This window comes from Bubalus bubalis, chromosome 8 (genome assembly GCF_019923935.1).
Source record: "Bubalus bubalis isolate 160015118507 breed Murrah chromosome 8, NDDB_SH_1, whole genome shotgun sequence".
NCBI classification, from domain to species: Eukaryota; Metazoa; Chordata; class Mammalia; order Artiodactyla; family Bovidae; genus Bubalus; species Bubalus bubalis.
In genome coordinates, this window is record NC_059164.1 from 119,117,677 (window position 1) to 119,132,431 (window position 14,755).

General features: G+C 55.5%; 1 protein-coding gene across 1 annotated transcript in view; it reads right to left on the bottom strand.

Moving 5' to 3' along the window:
• Positions 1 to 14,395, bottom strand: part of VIPR2 (vasoactive intestinal peptide receptor 2) — a gene marked incomplete in the record, with an annotated part of 50,682 nt that extends 36,287 nt beyond the window's left edge. The window contains 2 exon segments of the mRNA XM_045166512.1: positions 11,047 to 11,146; positions 14,177 to 14,395. Coding sequence (XP_045022447.1) covers positions 11,047 to 11,146; positions 14,177 to 14,239 — 163 coding nt within the window.
• Between the last annotated feature and the right edge of the window lie 360 nt (positions 14,396 to 14,755).

Here is a 14,755-nt window from a genome sequence, read left to right on the forward strand (position 1 = left end):
ACCTGGTTCTTGCTCTCTTCGGGGCCTGAGAACATCCTATACATCGGCCTATACATCCTATACAACAGCCTGTACAACAGCCTATACAACACCCTATACAACACCCTATACAACACCCTGTACAACAGCCTATACAACACCCTGTACAATAGCCTATGCTGCTGCTGCTGCTAAGTCGCTTCAGTCGTGTCTGACTCTGTGCGACCCCATAGACGGCAGCCCACCAGGCTCCCCCTGGGATTCTCCAGGCAAGAATGCTGGAGTGGGGTGCCATTGCCTTCTCCAATACAACACCCTATACGACACCCTATACAGCCTATACAACATCCTATATGACGTCTTATACACCCTATACAACATCCTACACATCCTATACAACGTCCTGTACTCTGTGCACCATGGACACAGAGACGTGACATGCTTTTCTTTCAGAAAAACAGGACGCCCTGTATGCTGTCTTCTTTGCTTTCTCAACAATACATGTCTCATATTTCTCCTGTTCTTTCTGCAGTGTGCCGCGTTTTTAATGGCTAGCTAATAGTTCAACATCCACTTACTTGTGATACACACAAGGAGTGGTGATACAACTGTCTGATCGGAACTCTAGGTAGTAAGGCCTTAGTAGGTGCCCCCCAGGTGACTGGACCTGTTTCCAGTTCTTTTAGAAGGAACTGCAGTTCTTCCCCAAATGATGAGGAAAAGCTCTTCTTTACAGAGAATGCTAATTGATATGTGCAAAGAATGGTTAGAACTTTAAAAGCTGACCTTTTGGACCCTGAGACAGACTGATTCAAGTGTGAATCAGGAACAGGGTGGGGGGAAGGCTGGGAAAGAGGAGCAGCTCCAAAGACCACCAGCCAACTGCAGGGAAAAAGAACTTGGTGTTCAAGATCTGGAGGCCACTTATACTCAAGTGGCCAGACAGCATAATGGGATACTGGGGGACATATCATCACCAGTGCGGGGACCCCACAGAGCACACACGTGACCTGCATCCGCTCTTCCCAGAGGGTCTGATCGGAGTCTCCTCAAGCCTTCATGTCCAAGCTGCTGTAAGGAGACACGGGCTGGAAGGACACACCGAAACGCACCCGGAATATGGGACACTCTGTGAGGTGACTGATCTGCTGCTTACTGTCTGGGGTGCAGGCGGAAGCACCCCCAGGGCCAGGGCCCACAGCTCTGTGGACATGTCCACGGAAAGCGTGCTGCCCAGGCCGGCGCAGCAAGTGCAGAAGTGCTGCCAGCTGCTGACCACCCAACGCCTCCGCTGCAGCACCTGCTGACACGGGCGTCCACTCTCACAGAAACGGCAGCCTCGCTGCTGGAAAGCTGCTCATGAAGACAGTAGGGGAAAGCCACGGTCCCTTGGCTGCAGAGCGAGGTCCGGCCCTGGAGTAGCTGGGGCAACGTGGGATTCTGGGCCCTGGCTGGAGAGAGGCGGCCAGGGTCCCCGGTGGGGGAGGCCGTGCCAGGCCTGGTGCGCCTGCCACTGAGCCCACGAGCAGAGTGCACAGGGACAGAGGGAAGCTGTACTCCAGGAGAGGCCTCTGGGTGCTCTCACGGGAGCAGTCTCAGAGCCGGGAAGTGCGGCCCGCTCTGGTGTAGCTTACTTATTCTTATTCCTGGAAGGTGAGGACTGCATTCCCACAGGAAAAGAGAAACTGCCAGACGAACCCTGCTGGGGCAGCAGCACAGATGTGGTCACCGCCGGCTGGGCTGACGGTGAGACCGCCCTCGTAAAAACAGGACCGCAGCCGCCCTGTGCAGACGCAGCTTTGCAGCACCCCCTGCAGGGGCTGTGTTGACCCACGAGGGGCCAGGGGTCCTCTGTGCTCTGAAACTCTGATTTAACAGTTTTAAACAAAGGAGTTATCTTCACTTTAGCCCTCAGAGCCGCTGATCTGCTTCTGGCTCCCAGCAACCCCTGTCTACTATCAATGTAAATAATTGAAAGCTAGATGGATCGTCTCACCAACTGAAAGTTGGGAAAAATCCTTTTTAAAGTGGGTTGGCCAAAATGTTCATCTGGGTGCCCCCCTGGCCATCTTTAACTTGAATGAAATTCTTGGCCAACCCAAATAAAAGGGTTTGTGCTTCCCTGTGAACCTGCTCACCTGTTCTGACCCGAATTACTGAACAGGCCGCTTCCCACTTGCCTGCCGCCCGAGGGCCCCACTCTGGGTGCAGGGTGAGCGCCTGATTTGCTACTTTCTGCAGGTAAATCCAGGCCAGCCTTGAGACCCCCGGGGTCGGGATGACTCTGACCAAAGGGCTTCCCCAGGCCAGTGGGCACCCGGGATTTGAAGGAGGCCACACAGGCAGCTGGGGCGGCCCAGAGCCTCCCACCTCTCCCAGGGCGTGGAGAACAGCGCTGCCAGAAGTGGCCATCCACGGGGCCTCTGTCTCTGGTCAAACCTGCTGTGTGCCCATGACCAAAGCAGGGCTCCATGGAGGCTCCAGGCTCAGCCCTGGTCGAGCCTGGCCCCTTCCCAGGGCAGCTGTGGTCATGACCAGAAGAAACCTGCCCGCATCCTCACTGCCGCCTCACCTTGACTGCCTGCCGAGACCACCTCTCAGAGCGCTCCCACCCTAGACTCTCAGGCCACACAGCACAGGAAGGACCCCAGGGTCTGCCTCCTGACTGCAGGGTGTTCAAGGCTGAGATGCGGAAGGTACCCCCAGGGAAGCAGCCCGGAATGCCCCATGTTTCAGCCCCTACGCCCAGCAGTCTTAGCGTGCACCGAGGGAGTGGATGGGATGCTGAGTGGGTTCAGACCCCCAGCCCCGCAGATGGTGACGCGATCCCTGGGGATCCCGTGCACTGGACCTGGAGGCTCTGAGACACCGGCCTGCCAGCCCCTCCCTCAGTTTTGGAGTCACCCTTTGGGCATATTCGGTGCGACGTGTCCAGGTGTCCAACTACAAATGCCCTGTTTCCCGACGTCCTGCAGAGAAGCGTTAGCCTGAACACTAACAGCGGTGACCAAGCTCTCCCAGACGGAGGCCTCCTCCTTCTGTTGTTCTAAGGGTGCGCATTTACACCCTTTGTTCTCAAAAGACTTGCAGTGGTGCAAGGAGCGCCATTCCATGCATTCCCTCAGCTGCACACGGAGCCAAATGTCTTTTAGAAATGCTGTCATCTGGGATGACAACAGTACTTGCCAAGGGTGGAAGCAGAGAGGAAAGGAGCCTCCCCAGGGGACAGCCCCCCAGAGCAAATAATAGGCCATGTCGGGAGGCGCACTTCTCAGACATGTCATTGACATTGACATTGACATTGAAGTCGCTCAGTCGTGTCCAACTCTTTGTGACCCCATGGACTGCAGCCTACCAGGCCCCTCTGTCCATGGAATTTTCCAGGCAAGAATACTGAAGTGGGTTTCCATTTCCTTCTCCAGGAGATCTTCCTGACTCAGGGATTGAACCCGGGTCTCCAGCATTGTAGGCAGACGCTCTACCAGGGAAGTCTCAGACATGTCAGTGCAGGTGAAATCAGCCACGTGCTGGGAGCGGGCTGCTCTAATCAGGACTTGGAAGGCACTCACAGCACAGGCTCAGGGCAAGATGACAACCTCTGCTCGTGCAGGCGGAGATGGAGCATTCATCTTCCCCAAACGGACTGGACCTTCTTCATGACTCAGCACAGCTCTGGGACCAATGACAGCCTCGGACTCTTCAAACCTGTAGTGATGAGCGTTCACGTCTCCAAACAAAATATTCACTGAGGGTCACTGGGTCCTGAGGCTGCCCGAGGGGCCTGATGGAGGCGCTGGGCCAGGAGGGTCTCTCCAGGACTTCCTGAAGCAGGAACATCACAGATTCACAAGCCAACAAAGGCACCAGCTTGGGGCTGGCTCTTCTGAGTCCACACTGCAGGCCAAGCCTTCCGGCCCAGAGAGAAACCATGGGGCGGGTATGGACCATGACCCAGAGCCACGCTGCTTCCTAGGCCACCTGTGCAGGAGCCTGGACTTTATACAGGAGTGAACCCAGGCTCCACAACAGTGCTCCAGCTCTAAATGCATTTCCAGGGCTGCAAGGAATGTTTTACAGGGAATTCATTCTTCAGACACCTCCTGGATATCCCAATAGTCCGTATAATTAGGGTGCTACAATGACCCCAACCTTGGTAATTTGGAGGCAAACAACAAACCAAGGGCTGGGAAATGCCATTTTGGGCGACAATGCCACCAGATGGTGTCTTGATCCAATCACTTTGGAATTTCGAATATGGAAGTGGCAAAGTTTCATTTCAGTTCAGGTGGATTCCATAGTTGGGAGTCATATTCTGGGACCTGAACTAATGCTAAACAAAGATTCAAAACCCAGAACTAATCAAAGCTGTTAACTGAACAAAACGATCTTTTTTTTTTTTTTAAAGAAATGTACAGAAGTCCACTTTGAAACTATTTTTAAAATACGCTGAATCCAATCAAGCCCAAATATCAAAATGTCCCCCACGCTGAGCTGAGTACATGCGGTGCCTGTGGTGGGTGTCCCGGCAGGCACGCCTGCCTGAGGGCTGACTGGAGATCCCCCTGAGACAGGCGTCTCCCCACAGCACCAGGACCGGACCGTCAGGAGACCCGTGAGGCCCCGCAGCGAGTCAGCTCAGAACTGATGGAGAGCTAAGCTTGTGCAGACGCCACACCTTCACCCGCCGTCCTCTGTACAATTCCTCTACAACCTTCCCTCTGACGGCAGTGACCCCTTGGGACGTTGTTGGTGCCGCACAAGCTCCCGGGTGGGCAGAGTCAAGCCGCATGGCACCGGAGGCCGGACTCAGCTGACGGGCTGGGGCTGGAGGATGGTGGATCCTGCCATGTTACTCCCAGGGCGATCTTCCGTGGATTTACGAGCAGCACTTGGGCGCCATCCCGGGATGGTCCCGGGACATCCATCTCGCAGTGTTATGACAAGACATCTTCACACGGGCCAGCAGCCGCTCATCCGAGCGTGACCCCCGGGGCTGGACACCCGGCTGCGCAGACCAGCCTCCCGCGGGGCCGTCCTCCTGGCTGCAGGCGTGGCCGGGCGCCTCCTGAGTCCACAGGCCGCTGCCCGGGTGCACATCCTGTTGACCTCGCAGCCCGGGAGCCCCCTCTCCCTGCCCTCCTCCTTCTGGGTCACACCCTTCGGGCCGGCCCTCGGTCACTCCTCCTGCCTCTGGGGCCCACGGCCCCGCACGGTCCCACCTGGCGGGCAGCCTCCAGCCTTCCTCCCGTCCCTTCCTCTCGCTCTACCTGGCCTCCGGGATCCCCACTGCCCCCCAGGGAGGGGCTGGGTCCTCTCACCCTGCCGGTCTGCAGCTTCAGGCCTTGGGGTGCCTCTGCCTTCCCCCCTCCACCCACTCACTCCACTCGCTCCACGGCGGCGCCCCCAGCGAGTGGCCTCTCTGGCGGTCCACCCAGCTCTCCAAGCTCGGGAACAAGCCTGACGCCTACCTGCCTGCCACCTGCCTGGCGACCTCTGGTGCTTCACGCAAGGCGGGTCAGGAGCAGAGGGACAGCAGGGGACGCGTGCTGTCCTTGTCACCGGGGCGGCGGGCCCCTGGGCAGCCTGGCCTCACCCTCCGCGTCCACTCAGACCAGCCTCAGTCCTTTCCTTGCAGGGAAGGAAGGAACTGTAAGAAGTCACAGAGGACTTGAGAAGCTGGAGCAGCCCTTCCCTGGGGTGGGGAAGAGGTGACTTGTCAGTCAGTTCTCGGGCTGTGGGAGCCCCTCACAGCTCACAGCCAGGGTGGTGTCCAAGGGCAGGCGTCTGGGCTGCCCTGGGCCCCGGTTCAGCGCCCGCGCTGTGGGGTCTCCGCCTGCAGCTGAACCCCAGCGGCCTCCAAGGGCCCCTGTGGACACGCAGAGAACCGGGCATGTAGTGAGGACAGCCAGCCAGGAAGGACTCACCAAATCCACACGCTGCCCTCAAACCCCAGCAGAGTGATGTCACTGTGAGTGGCCAGGGAGGGTCCTCCATCCCAAGGGGCTGCAGATAATAGATGAACAGAGGCAGCTGTGGGGGTTCAGAGGGAGGCCCCTCAGCTTTGAAGCAGGCTTGGGAGGGAAGAAAACCCTGGTCTAAAACACGCCTCTCTCACTACGGTGCCAAGTACAGTTTTACGAAAAGAGCACTAGACTCAGGGTCCAGGGAGCCAGGCTCTGCCACCAGCTTGGGCAAGAGACTGGGGGTCCTCTCTTGTGTCCTCACTTCGGGGAGGTGGCTGAGGGCACCTTCAAGCATCAAGACCAGGAAGCCCTGTGCCTCCTGGGTGGATGTCGCCCTCCCTTGTCCAGAGAGAAGACGCTCAGGGCCTTCCGTCTGCCCACCAGGTGGGGTCTGCAGGTCTGCTTCTGGGTCAGCAGACGGGATGGCCCTTGGCAGAAGCCTCGCTGCCGGGAGGCTGGGGGTGTGCAGACAGGGCCCACCCCGGAACAGCAGAGGGTGCACCTGGCCACCCCCAGGAGGGTGGCAACACCAAGTGCTGGGCAGGACCTGTGGCCGCAGGGACAGCGGACAGCGCAGCAGAGGGGCCAGCAGCCTACGTGGGAGCCACTGCCGGAGGCCGCGGATGGCCACCCTGCAGGGAGTCACCCCTGAGCTGGGGACAGGCATGGGCGCCTCAGGAGGGGCACAGACAGCCTTGCCCCAGACCCTCCCTGAGGATGAGTGCAGGGCAGCGAGCTTGGCAGACGGTGCACGGCCTCAGGGCTGATCACCATAACGAGAGGGCATCTCTCGTGGGGTGGAGGACAGGCGGGCACACCAGTGTCTACCGCGAACCCGGGGTTCCCCAGCTCAGGGCTCCTCAGGCAGGACATACCGCCCCAGGCCTTCCTCCGCAGCTCGTGGGGGTGAGGGCAAAGGGCACCCATGGGAGTGAGAGCACGTTGCCCACAGCCTGCTCTGCCTGGAGCAGTCACCTACGACGACCAACCTGCCAGGGCCTCAGGATGAGCCAGGACCTCCCGCTAGCTCGAAGGGGAGCAAACCCAAACCTGCCATGGCTCTCGACGGGTGACTCAAAATCAGTCCAGTATCCTTAGAAAAGTCGAACAGCGGGAAGCTTGCTAGTCCAGCACCTCCCGGGGACCTGGTTTAAGCTACTGCTTGTTATCAAAGCCTCCATAGCCAGGAACCTTCTTGACACGGCTCAGACTGTGGAGCTGCCCCATCCCCTCTCCCAAAATTAGGGCAAAAATGATGCAAAGTCACAGGGAAGTTCCCAGGTGCCACGGGCACAGGCGGGGACGCAGGCAGAGAGGAGCGTTGACTCAGGGCCTCCCACCATGGTCGGCGGCGCAGGCAGGGACAGAGCTGCTGTGAGCTTACTTCCAGGCATCCGTGGCCTGAGCCTAACGGGCGGGACTAGGTCAGTCTTAGTGCTGAATCAATATTAAGTCACAAAGCTCTAAATATCTCTAAACACCTCCTAAACTTTTCTTTTTTACAAAGTGAATCCGTTAAAGAGCTTTAGAACTGAAGTTGGCTTTTGTCTAGATTTCTGTGTTGGTTTGTTTGTATTTGTTTTAGATCCAACATGTAATAAAAAGGATTCCTTGTTAGACTTACACAAATTACCTCACCAGAATTGAAAGCTAGTGTTTTTTTTTTTTTTTGCCATTTCGGGTGCTGTCTCACGCTGCTTTCTTGCAGCTCCTACAGACCCTGTGTCTCCTGACGTTCACCGTGGATACTGGAATCCGTCTCATCTCACTCGGCGAGAAGGCCTTCGCTCAGCTCCCGGTTTACCTCGTCTGTAGTATCTTTATTCTGGTAACTCATTACTATTTATATCCTTGGTATTCGAGCCACACACATTTCAAAGAGCAACAAGGAAAAGACGGGAATTCAGAACACAAGCTGCTTCTCTCTGCAGAAAGCGGGGGTGCCCGGCAGGCTACCTGGCCGGCCTCCCTCCTTGGGGGCGGAGCGCTGCCCACAGGCTCTTCCTGTGAGTCAGGGTGAAAGAGCTCCGGCAGGTGTTTTTGCTGTCGAGCTAACAGTGAAATAAGAGCCTTTGATACAAGGAAACACCGAAGGACTGACGCTTGTCATTGCACAAAGACCAAGTGACACCTTCCCCCGGCTCCTCTAACTCTCCCACGTCCTCTCTGCTCCGGCCGACGCCAAGTCTGCACAGGCTGTGCCGTCCACGCTCCCGGCAGCATGTCCAGCGGGCCCTGTGAGGTCACTCTGAGGAATGCGGAGCCAGACAGCAGAGCCTAAGAGGGCTGAGCCCTGAGGAGCGCTTTAAACATCCTGGCCCATCGCTGCAACACGAGCAGCTCTCCGAGGAGGGCTGGCCTGGCCTGCGGTCCCTGCAGAGCAGCCTGGCAGCTCAGGCAGCGTCTGCACAGCAGCTCCGCCTGCTCCCACGGAGCATTTTAAAAAATACTGGTTGCAAACTTTTAAGAATTGGAGTATTTTCACCGACTCCATGGACGTGAGTTTGAGCAAACTCCAGGAGACGGTGAAGGATAGGGAGGCCTGGTGTGCTGCAGTCCATGGGGTCAGTCGGACACGACTGAGTGACTGAACAACAGGGACCTAGAGTTTGCTTTTCTAACGTTTGGTGCCCGCGTTTCTTCACAGCAACAAGTGGGTGGTGAGGGACATTCCCCATGGCCCCATGGCCAAATGTTACCCTGTCCAGTGGCATGGCCCCGGCTCACACTCGTGAGCTGTTGGCCAGGGACCAGGGACAGACTTGAGCCTTTGGAATGAGAAGCACTAAAGGACAAGCCTTCACACTGCTTAAGGCCACACTCCATCCACCTGGGCCAACCAGAGGTGAAGAGTCTCTTTATGAAAGAGAGCCGACTGAGGACCATGCCTCCTGCCTCACAGTGGACGTGCTCACACTGCTCTCCTTCCTGCGTCCGTCAGGGTGAGTCACGGGCACAGACCTGCAGGCACCCCTCCCAACGCCCAGTGACCCTGGCCAGCTGGGAGGGGTCTCCACGAGGGAAAGTCACGGCCAAAGCCCCTCTCCTGAAAGTAAATGCTCCCTGCCTCCTGTTGGGTTGGCTTCCTCTTGTTAGCAAAATGCTCTTGGTGAGTGTGGGAGATGAAGAGTGTTAAGGAGGAAGCATGAGGCTGGTGCTTCAGGAGCCGTCCCCAAACAGAGGGGACAGCGAGGGGCGGGAGGGGCCGCCCCGGGTGACTGCCAGGCGGGCTGGGGCAGAGGCTTTATCCATGGTGATAAACTGACTCCAGTTCAGTCTGCCCCTGTGTCAGGGGTCGCGTCCTCCCCGGTTCCCACGTCGGGAGTGCCTGCTGTATCAGGCCTGTGGCGGGGGCCTGCCAGCGGTGAGGGCTGCAGGACCTGGAGGCATCAGCCTGCCCTCTGAACGCTGGCCGATGCCCGCGTGAAGAAGGGGTACTGTTCACAGCTGTCCCCGGTCAGTGCCAGGGAGTAGACGCCATCTGGGAGCAGCCTCAGAGCCCAGCAACCTGATGGCCCAGTGATGACGGCATGAGGGGGCAAAGGCCGAGGGTCACCCCACGGAACCCGCCCACGCTCTCCACGAGGGAGGCCGGACCTACTAGATGCCGTGACTAGATGCTTCTAGGGTTTCGGCTCGCCTCCTATCAGCGTTTAGCTCCCCTAAGTCTCTTAATTTCCACCAAAAGGACAGAGCTCAGTGGCTGTGGCGGCTGTCTTGTCCTGTCTTGTCCTGAGGCTGACATGACTGGCAAGACCCAGCCTCGTGGACCCTAGTCGCTGGCTAGCGGTCACATGTAGCTTTTACAGGACAACTCCTGAGTTCATGTTTGAGCCACCTGTTTTGCCTTCCTCCGGACAGAGCTTGACCAGACCTTTTGGAAGACATGGCTCTCAGGACGCTGTGTGCACTGCAGAACCACAGATCTCAAAGGCTGCAAGGAGCCCTTGGGCCAGAGTCCTTGTTTTTTCAGCTGAGGAAGGGGAGGGTCCAGGGAGACAGGAAGGGGCCTGGGAGAGCTATTTTAGAACTGGTATAGAACCCCTTTGGCTGCAGACCACCTGTGAATACCTGAAATGTGTGGTCCAAATTGTGATGCACTCTAAGTGTGAAATGCATATTGGGTTTCCAAGACAATATACAAAAAAAGCAAAATCTCTCCTCAATATTTTATATTGATCACAAGTTGAAAAAATAGTGATTTGGGTATATTTGGATAAACAAAACCATTGTCAAAGTCCTAAGTTTCTTTTCGCTTATTTTAACATGGCCACTGGAAAACTCAAGCTGCCCATAAGGCTTGCATCCTGCTTCTACTGGGAGGTACTGGTCTAGACCAGCACCCACACCTGGGGCTTCCCACTCGCCGTCCTCTGCAGGGCGCCAGGCCCTTAACACATGGCTGTACTTTGACTTTAATTTCTTCTTGAATAGACTAAAATGATGACGCAGAACAGAGAAAAAGGAGAAAGCTGAAGGACAAGAGGTTTTTGCCACTGTTTATGATCTGGGTGTTATCCCAGAACCTTCAGAGTTTACAAACAGGAGAGGTACCCAGGGCGGGAGCTCATCATCCCAGCTTTGCTTCTGGGAGAAATAAAGTCAGTAAGCTCACTGTCCTCATAACTGGTCTGTTCTTCAAGAAAGCAGAAGTCTCAATTTCCTGTTTGATTTCTGATAAATTCCCACCATTCTTAACTGGATCTAAATCATCTGTGATGTAACTAAGGATTTAAAATGCAAGAAATCGGATGAATAGTCATGGGAAGGGAGTTGCCTTTGCAAAGCGTAACAACTGTCATAAATTATTTTAGTAACTGTTGCTATTGTCTCAAACCACGGAAACTATTACGTTAAAAGGTTTATGTGAAGGACCCCCTTCCCCTCTGCCCTTCCCAACACACATACCCCACTGCCCATTACCCACAATGCTATAGGATTTTTGCCAGCAGGTCATTAAAAAACAGTGGAAGCAGACTTTTTTTTTTTTTTTTTTTAAAGACACAAATGACTGTAAACACCAGTTTTCTGAGTGAGGTGCAAGCTACTTGCCAGTCCGCCTGTCCATCCCAGGGACAGTCTCATCAAGCATCATCTGCCTTACCTTTGTGTTTTTCTGTTTGAGTGCTTAGAAGCTCTGCACATCTCGTTTCTTCCTCCTGAATTTCCAGATGAAATCGGCATTCTGGGTGAATACTGCTCACCTAGTTGTGGTTAAAAGAAAGGGAAAATTCCACTGTAATAGGAAAGGCAAGCAAAAACTACATAAAAGCCCCTAGATCTCACAGTTCTAAACTGCTTCCAAACTAATACTCATTTAAAAGCAATAGCCTTCATATTTTGGCGTGGCTATTTTTTAAAAAAGCTTCACTATTTACTTTGTAAAGGAATTAGTAAACAAATAAGAAACTTGATATAATTTTTTTTTCTGGGCAGGAAAGCAAACTAACGCAATACATCGTATGTTGTCAACACTAATTTGGCAGCAATAAAGCTCGTTAATCCAATAATCTTTCAATATTCGAGTCCTCCATTTCATAGCCCTTGATTTAATCAAAGTAAATACATGTTTACTCATCAGCCCGTTCTTAATGGCTGCACACAACCCCAGACGCCAGTGTGCTTCATCTAAGGCCAGCCTCCGCCTTCACTGGAAAGCCCTAATAGAATAACTTTATTTTTAGAGGCTGCAGGTCACATTCAAAACTGAACTTTGGAATCTGGTATGAACGAACTTTTCAAAAAGATGAGGGGTGAGCAGGGAGAGGCCTCGGGCAGAGTCACAGCAACCGAGGCAGTGGGGGACTTCTCATCAGGCTTGATTATGGGAACCGAAGATGTGATGAACACTCTCTGTCAATGTGTGCAAAAGACAAAGCTGAACACTGCTTGAGTCTTGGAAGGTAATATTCTCTGGTCTTTATTTTCACAAAGGTCCAGCATTCTCTTTTTTTTATTACCATCTCCAACCCCTGATAAGTACTCACACGGTAGGCTGGAGCTGTGAGGCCCAATCTCATGTCTGAACAAAACTTTTGTTTTACTGAAGAGAATCATACTCTCGCATATATTATGGCTGTCTATATTTAATTGGGCTTCCCTGGTGGCTGAGGAGTAAAGAATCTGCCTGCAATGCAGGAGACAGGTTTGGTCTCTGGGTCGGGAAGATCCTCTGGAGGAGGGCATGGCAACCCACTCCAGTATTCTTGCCTGGAGAATCCCCATCACAGAGGATCCTGGCAGGCTGCAGTCCACAGGACTGCAAAGAGTCAGACACGACTGAAGTGACTTAGCACACATGCTCACATCTTTAGTTATCCTACCACTGAAATAAGTCAATAGAATTTTAACCAGAAATAACATTTCCCAACAGTGTTAAGGGGCTTCCCAGGTGGCTCAGTGGTAAAGAATCTGCCTGCCAAGGCAGGAGATGCAGGAGACTCAGGGTCCATCCCTGGGTTTGGAAGATCCCCTGAAGGAGGAAGCGGCAACCCACTCCCATCTCAGGTCTCCAGGAATGCCTGGGAAATCCCATGGACAGAGGAGCCTGGTGGTCTAGAGTCCACAGGGCCCCAAAGAGTGGGGCACCACTGAGCATGTACACAACAGTGTTAAGAGCAGAAACATAACGCTGAATGCTTTTGCCACATTTACCCTCACTTTTGGACTTCCCTGGTGGCTCAGAGGGTAAAGCATCTGCCTGCAATGCAGGAGACCTGGGTTCGATCTCTGGGTCAGGAAGATCCCCTGGAGAAGGAAATGGCAACCCGCTCCAGTACTCTTGCCTGGAAAACCCCATGGACAGAGAAGCCTGGTAGACTACAGTCTATGGGATCGCAAAGAGTTGGACACGACTTAGTGACTTCACCCTCACTTAAAAAAATAAGATGTGAAGCATGGTCTTTTTTTTTTTTTCTTTTCCCTCCCGTGGCTCATCACGGGGCAACAACCACTGTACAAGCTCCTGGTTTCAACCAGGTTGTATTTTTCATACATTAACAAGTCAATACCTTAAATGTCAGAATTAGGAAAATTGTATTAACTTAAAAAATGGATTTTTGATAAGGTACTAAAAGACATCATAATACCAGACATTCTTGGAATATGCACAGTGATGCCTTATTTTGGGATACCCTAGAAGTTAAAGCAGCATTAAGCGTAACAATTTCTGCAGCTATTTCATGCACTGAAATGATCAGGCAGGCTCTCATCCCCACAGCATTCCTCTGAGGGAGGAAGGCATCGTTCGCCTTCACTCTGAGGAGGGGTTGGCCCCTCTGAGGGGTGGGCTAGGTGCAGACGGGAAACACCCTCAGCACAGACGACTTTCCCTAAATAGCTCCATCCCTGGCTTCGCAACCTTAAGAGGGGATATGAGTCAATAGAGACGGTGATCTGGCCGCGGTGTGAAGTGCGTAAGCTCGCACACCCAAACTGGCTCCAGGCTGCGGGAGGGAAGCAGGAAACGGGGCTTACGGTTTAAGTGTCTTCGCATAAGAGGAAGAATTAAATAGTCTATAAATGCATTCATTCAACAAACTTCCACCTAGCATATGACCTCCTCCGGTGCTCTTAAATAATGGTAACAAATCAAAGCAGGCTATTTTCAAAGGAAACTTTGGTTAGCCACATCACGTCTCCCTGACACACACTAAAACAAACAAAAAGCGTAACCGGTACTAGCAGGTGGAAAGGGAAGTATTTAATGATAAGGCAAACTCCAATTTCCCTCTGAAAGGAGAAGCCTGCTCAGGTGACCGCAGCTCAGTCCCCAACTCCAGAGGGGGCGCCAGGGCCCCGGACCCGCTCCGCTACGAAGGGCGTCGAGCAAGGCAGTGGGTTCCGGTCCCAGCAAACCCGGGACGCCGGAGCAGACTGTGCGAACGCACCTTCCCAGCCGGGTCTTACACCGGGCCGGGCTGGGGCTTCGGTTCTTCGCGCTCTGCGTGGGGATCCAGAGTCCTCGGCAGGCTTGTGCCCTCCAGCGAGCTCGGAGGGTGGGTGGAACCCCCTGGCCAGCCGCGATCCCCGCGGCCCCGGGACCGGACCAGCCCCGATCCCCGCGGCCCCGGGACCAGCTCGATCCCCGCGATCCCGGGACCAGCGCCGATCTCCGCGCCTCGGCCCAGCCCCGCGCGGGACCCGGAGGTGCAGTAAAGCCGGGCGCCCGGGGCGCTCCTTCCAGGGAGGGTCGGCGCGGCGGGTCGTGAGGGCGCGGGTCCGAGCGCACTCACCGGGGCGAGCAGCCAGCCGCAGCAGGTCAGCAGCGCGGGCGGCAGCAGCGCGGGCGCCCTCATCCCGGCTCCGCGGCGTGGACATGGGCCGGGCCGCCCGTGCGCAGCGACGCGGCCCCAGGGTCGGCTCCCCGCTCCGAGGTCGGTGCGCGGCTCCGGGCAGAGGTCTCTGGGTCGGCGGTCCGCCGAGGTTGCGCCCGGCGCCCCGGCTCCGCCCCGCTCCTTCCCCCAACTCCGTCCCCACCCCGCGCCCCCCGCCCCCGCCTCTCCGTCTCTCCCCTCCCCTCGCACTGGCTTCGCCGCCTGGGTATCCGCCCCACGTTCCGCAACCGCCCCCAGCCACCCGCACTCCTTTCGGCTGCCCGCCCCCAGGCGCTTGTACCCACTTCCCCGCGCCCCTGGCCTCTCCCTGGCCACCCCCAGCCTTCGCTCCCTCCACCGCCTCTAATCTGCGGGTGACGGGTGCGCACAGGTGGGGTCCCTGTGCGGCCCAGCTCCCAGCGGAGATGCCAGGGGAGCGACTCCAGAGCGACCCACCTTATCTGAGACCCGGGCTCCCGGCCTTTGCACCTACTGTGT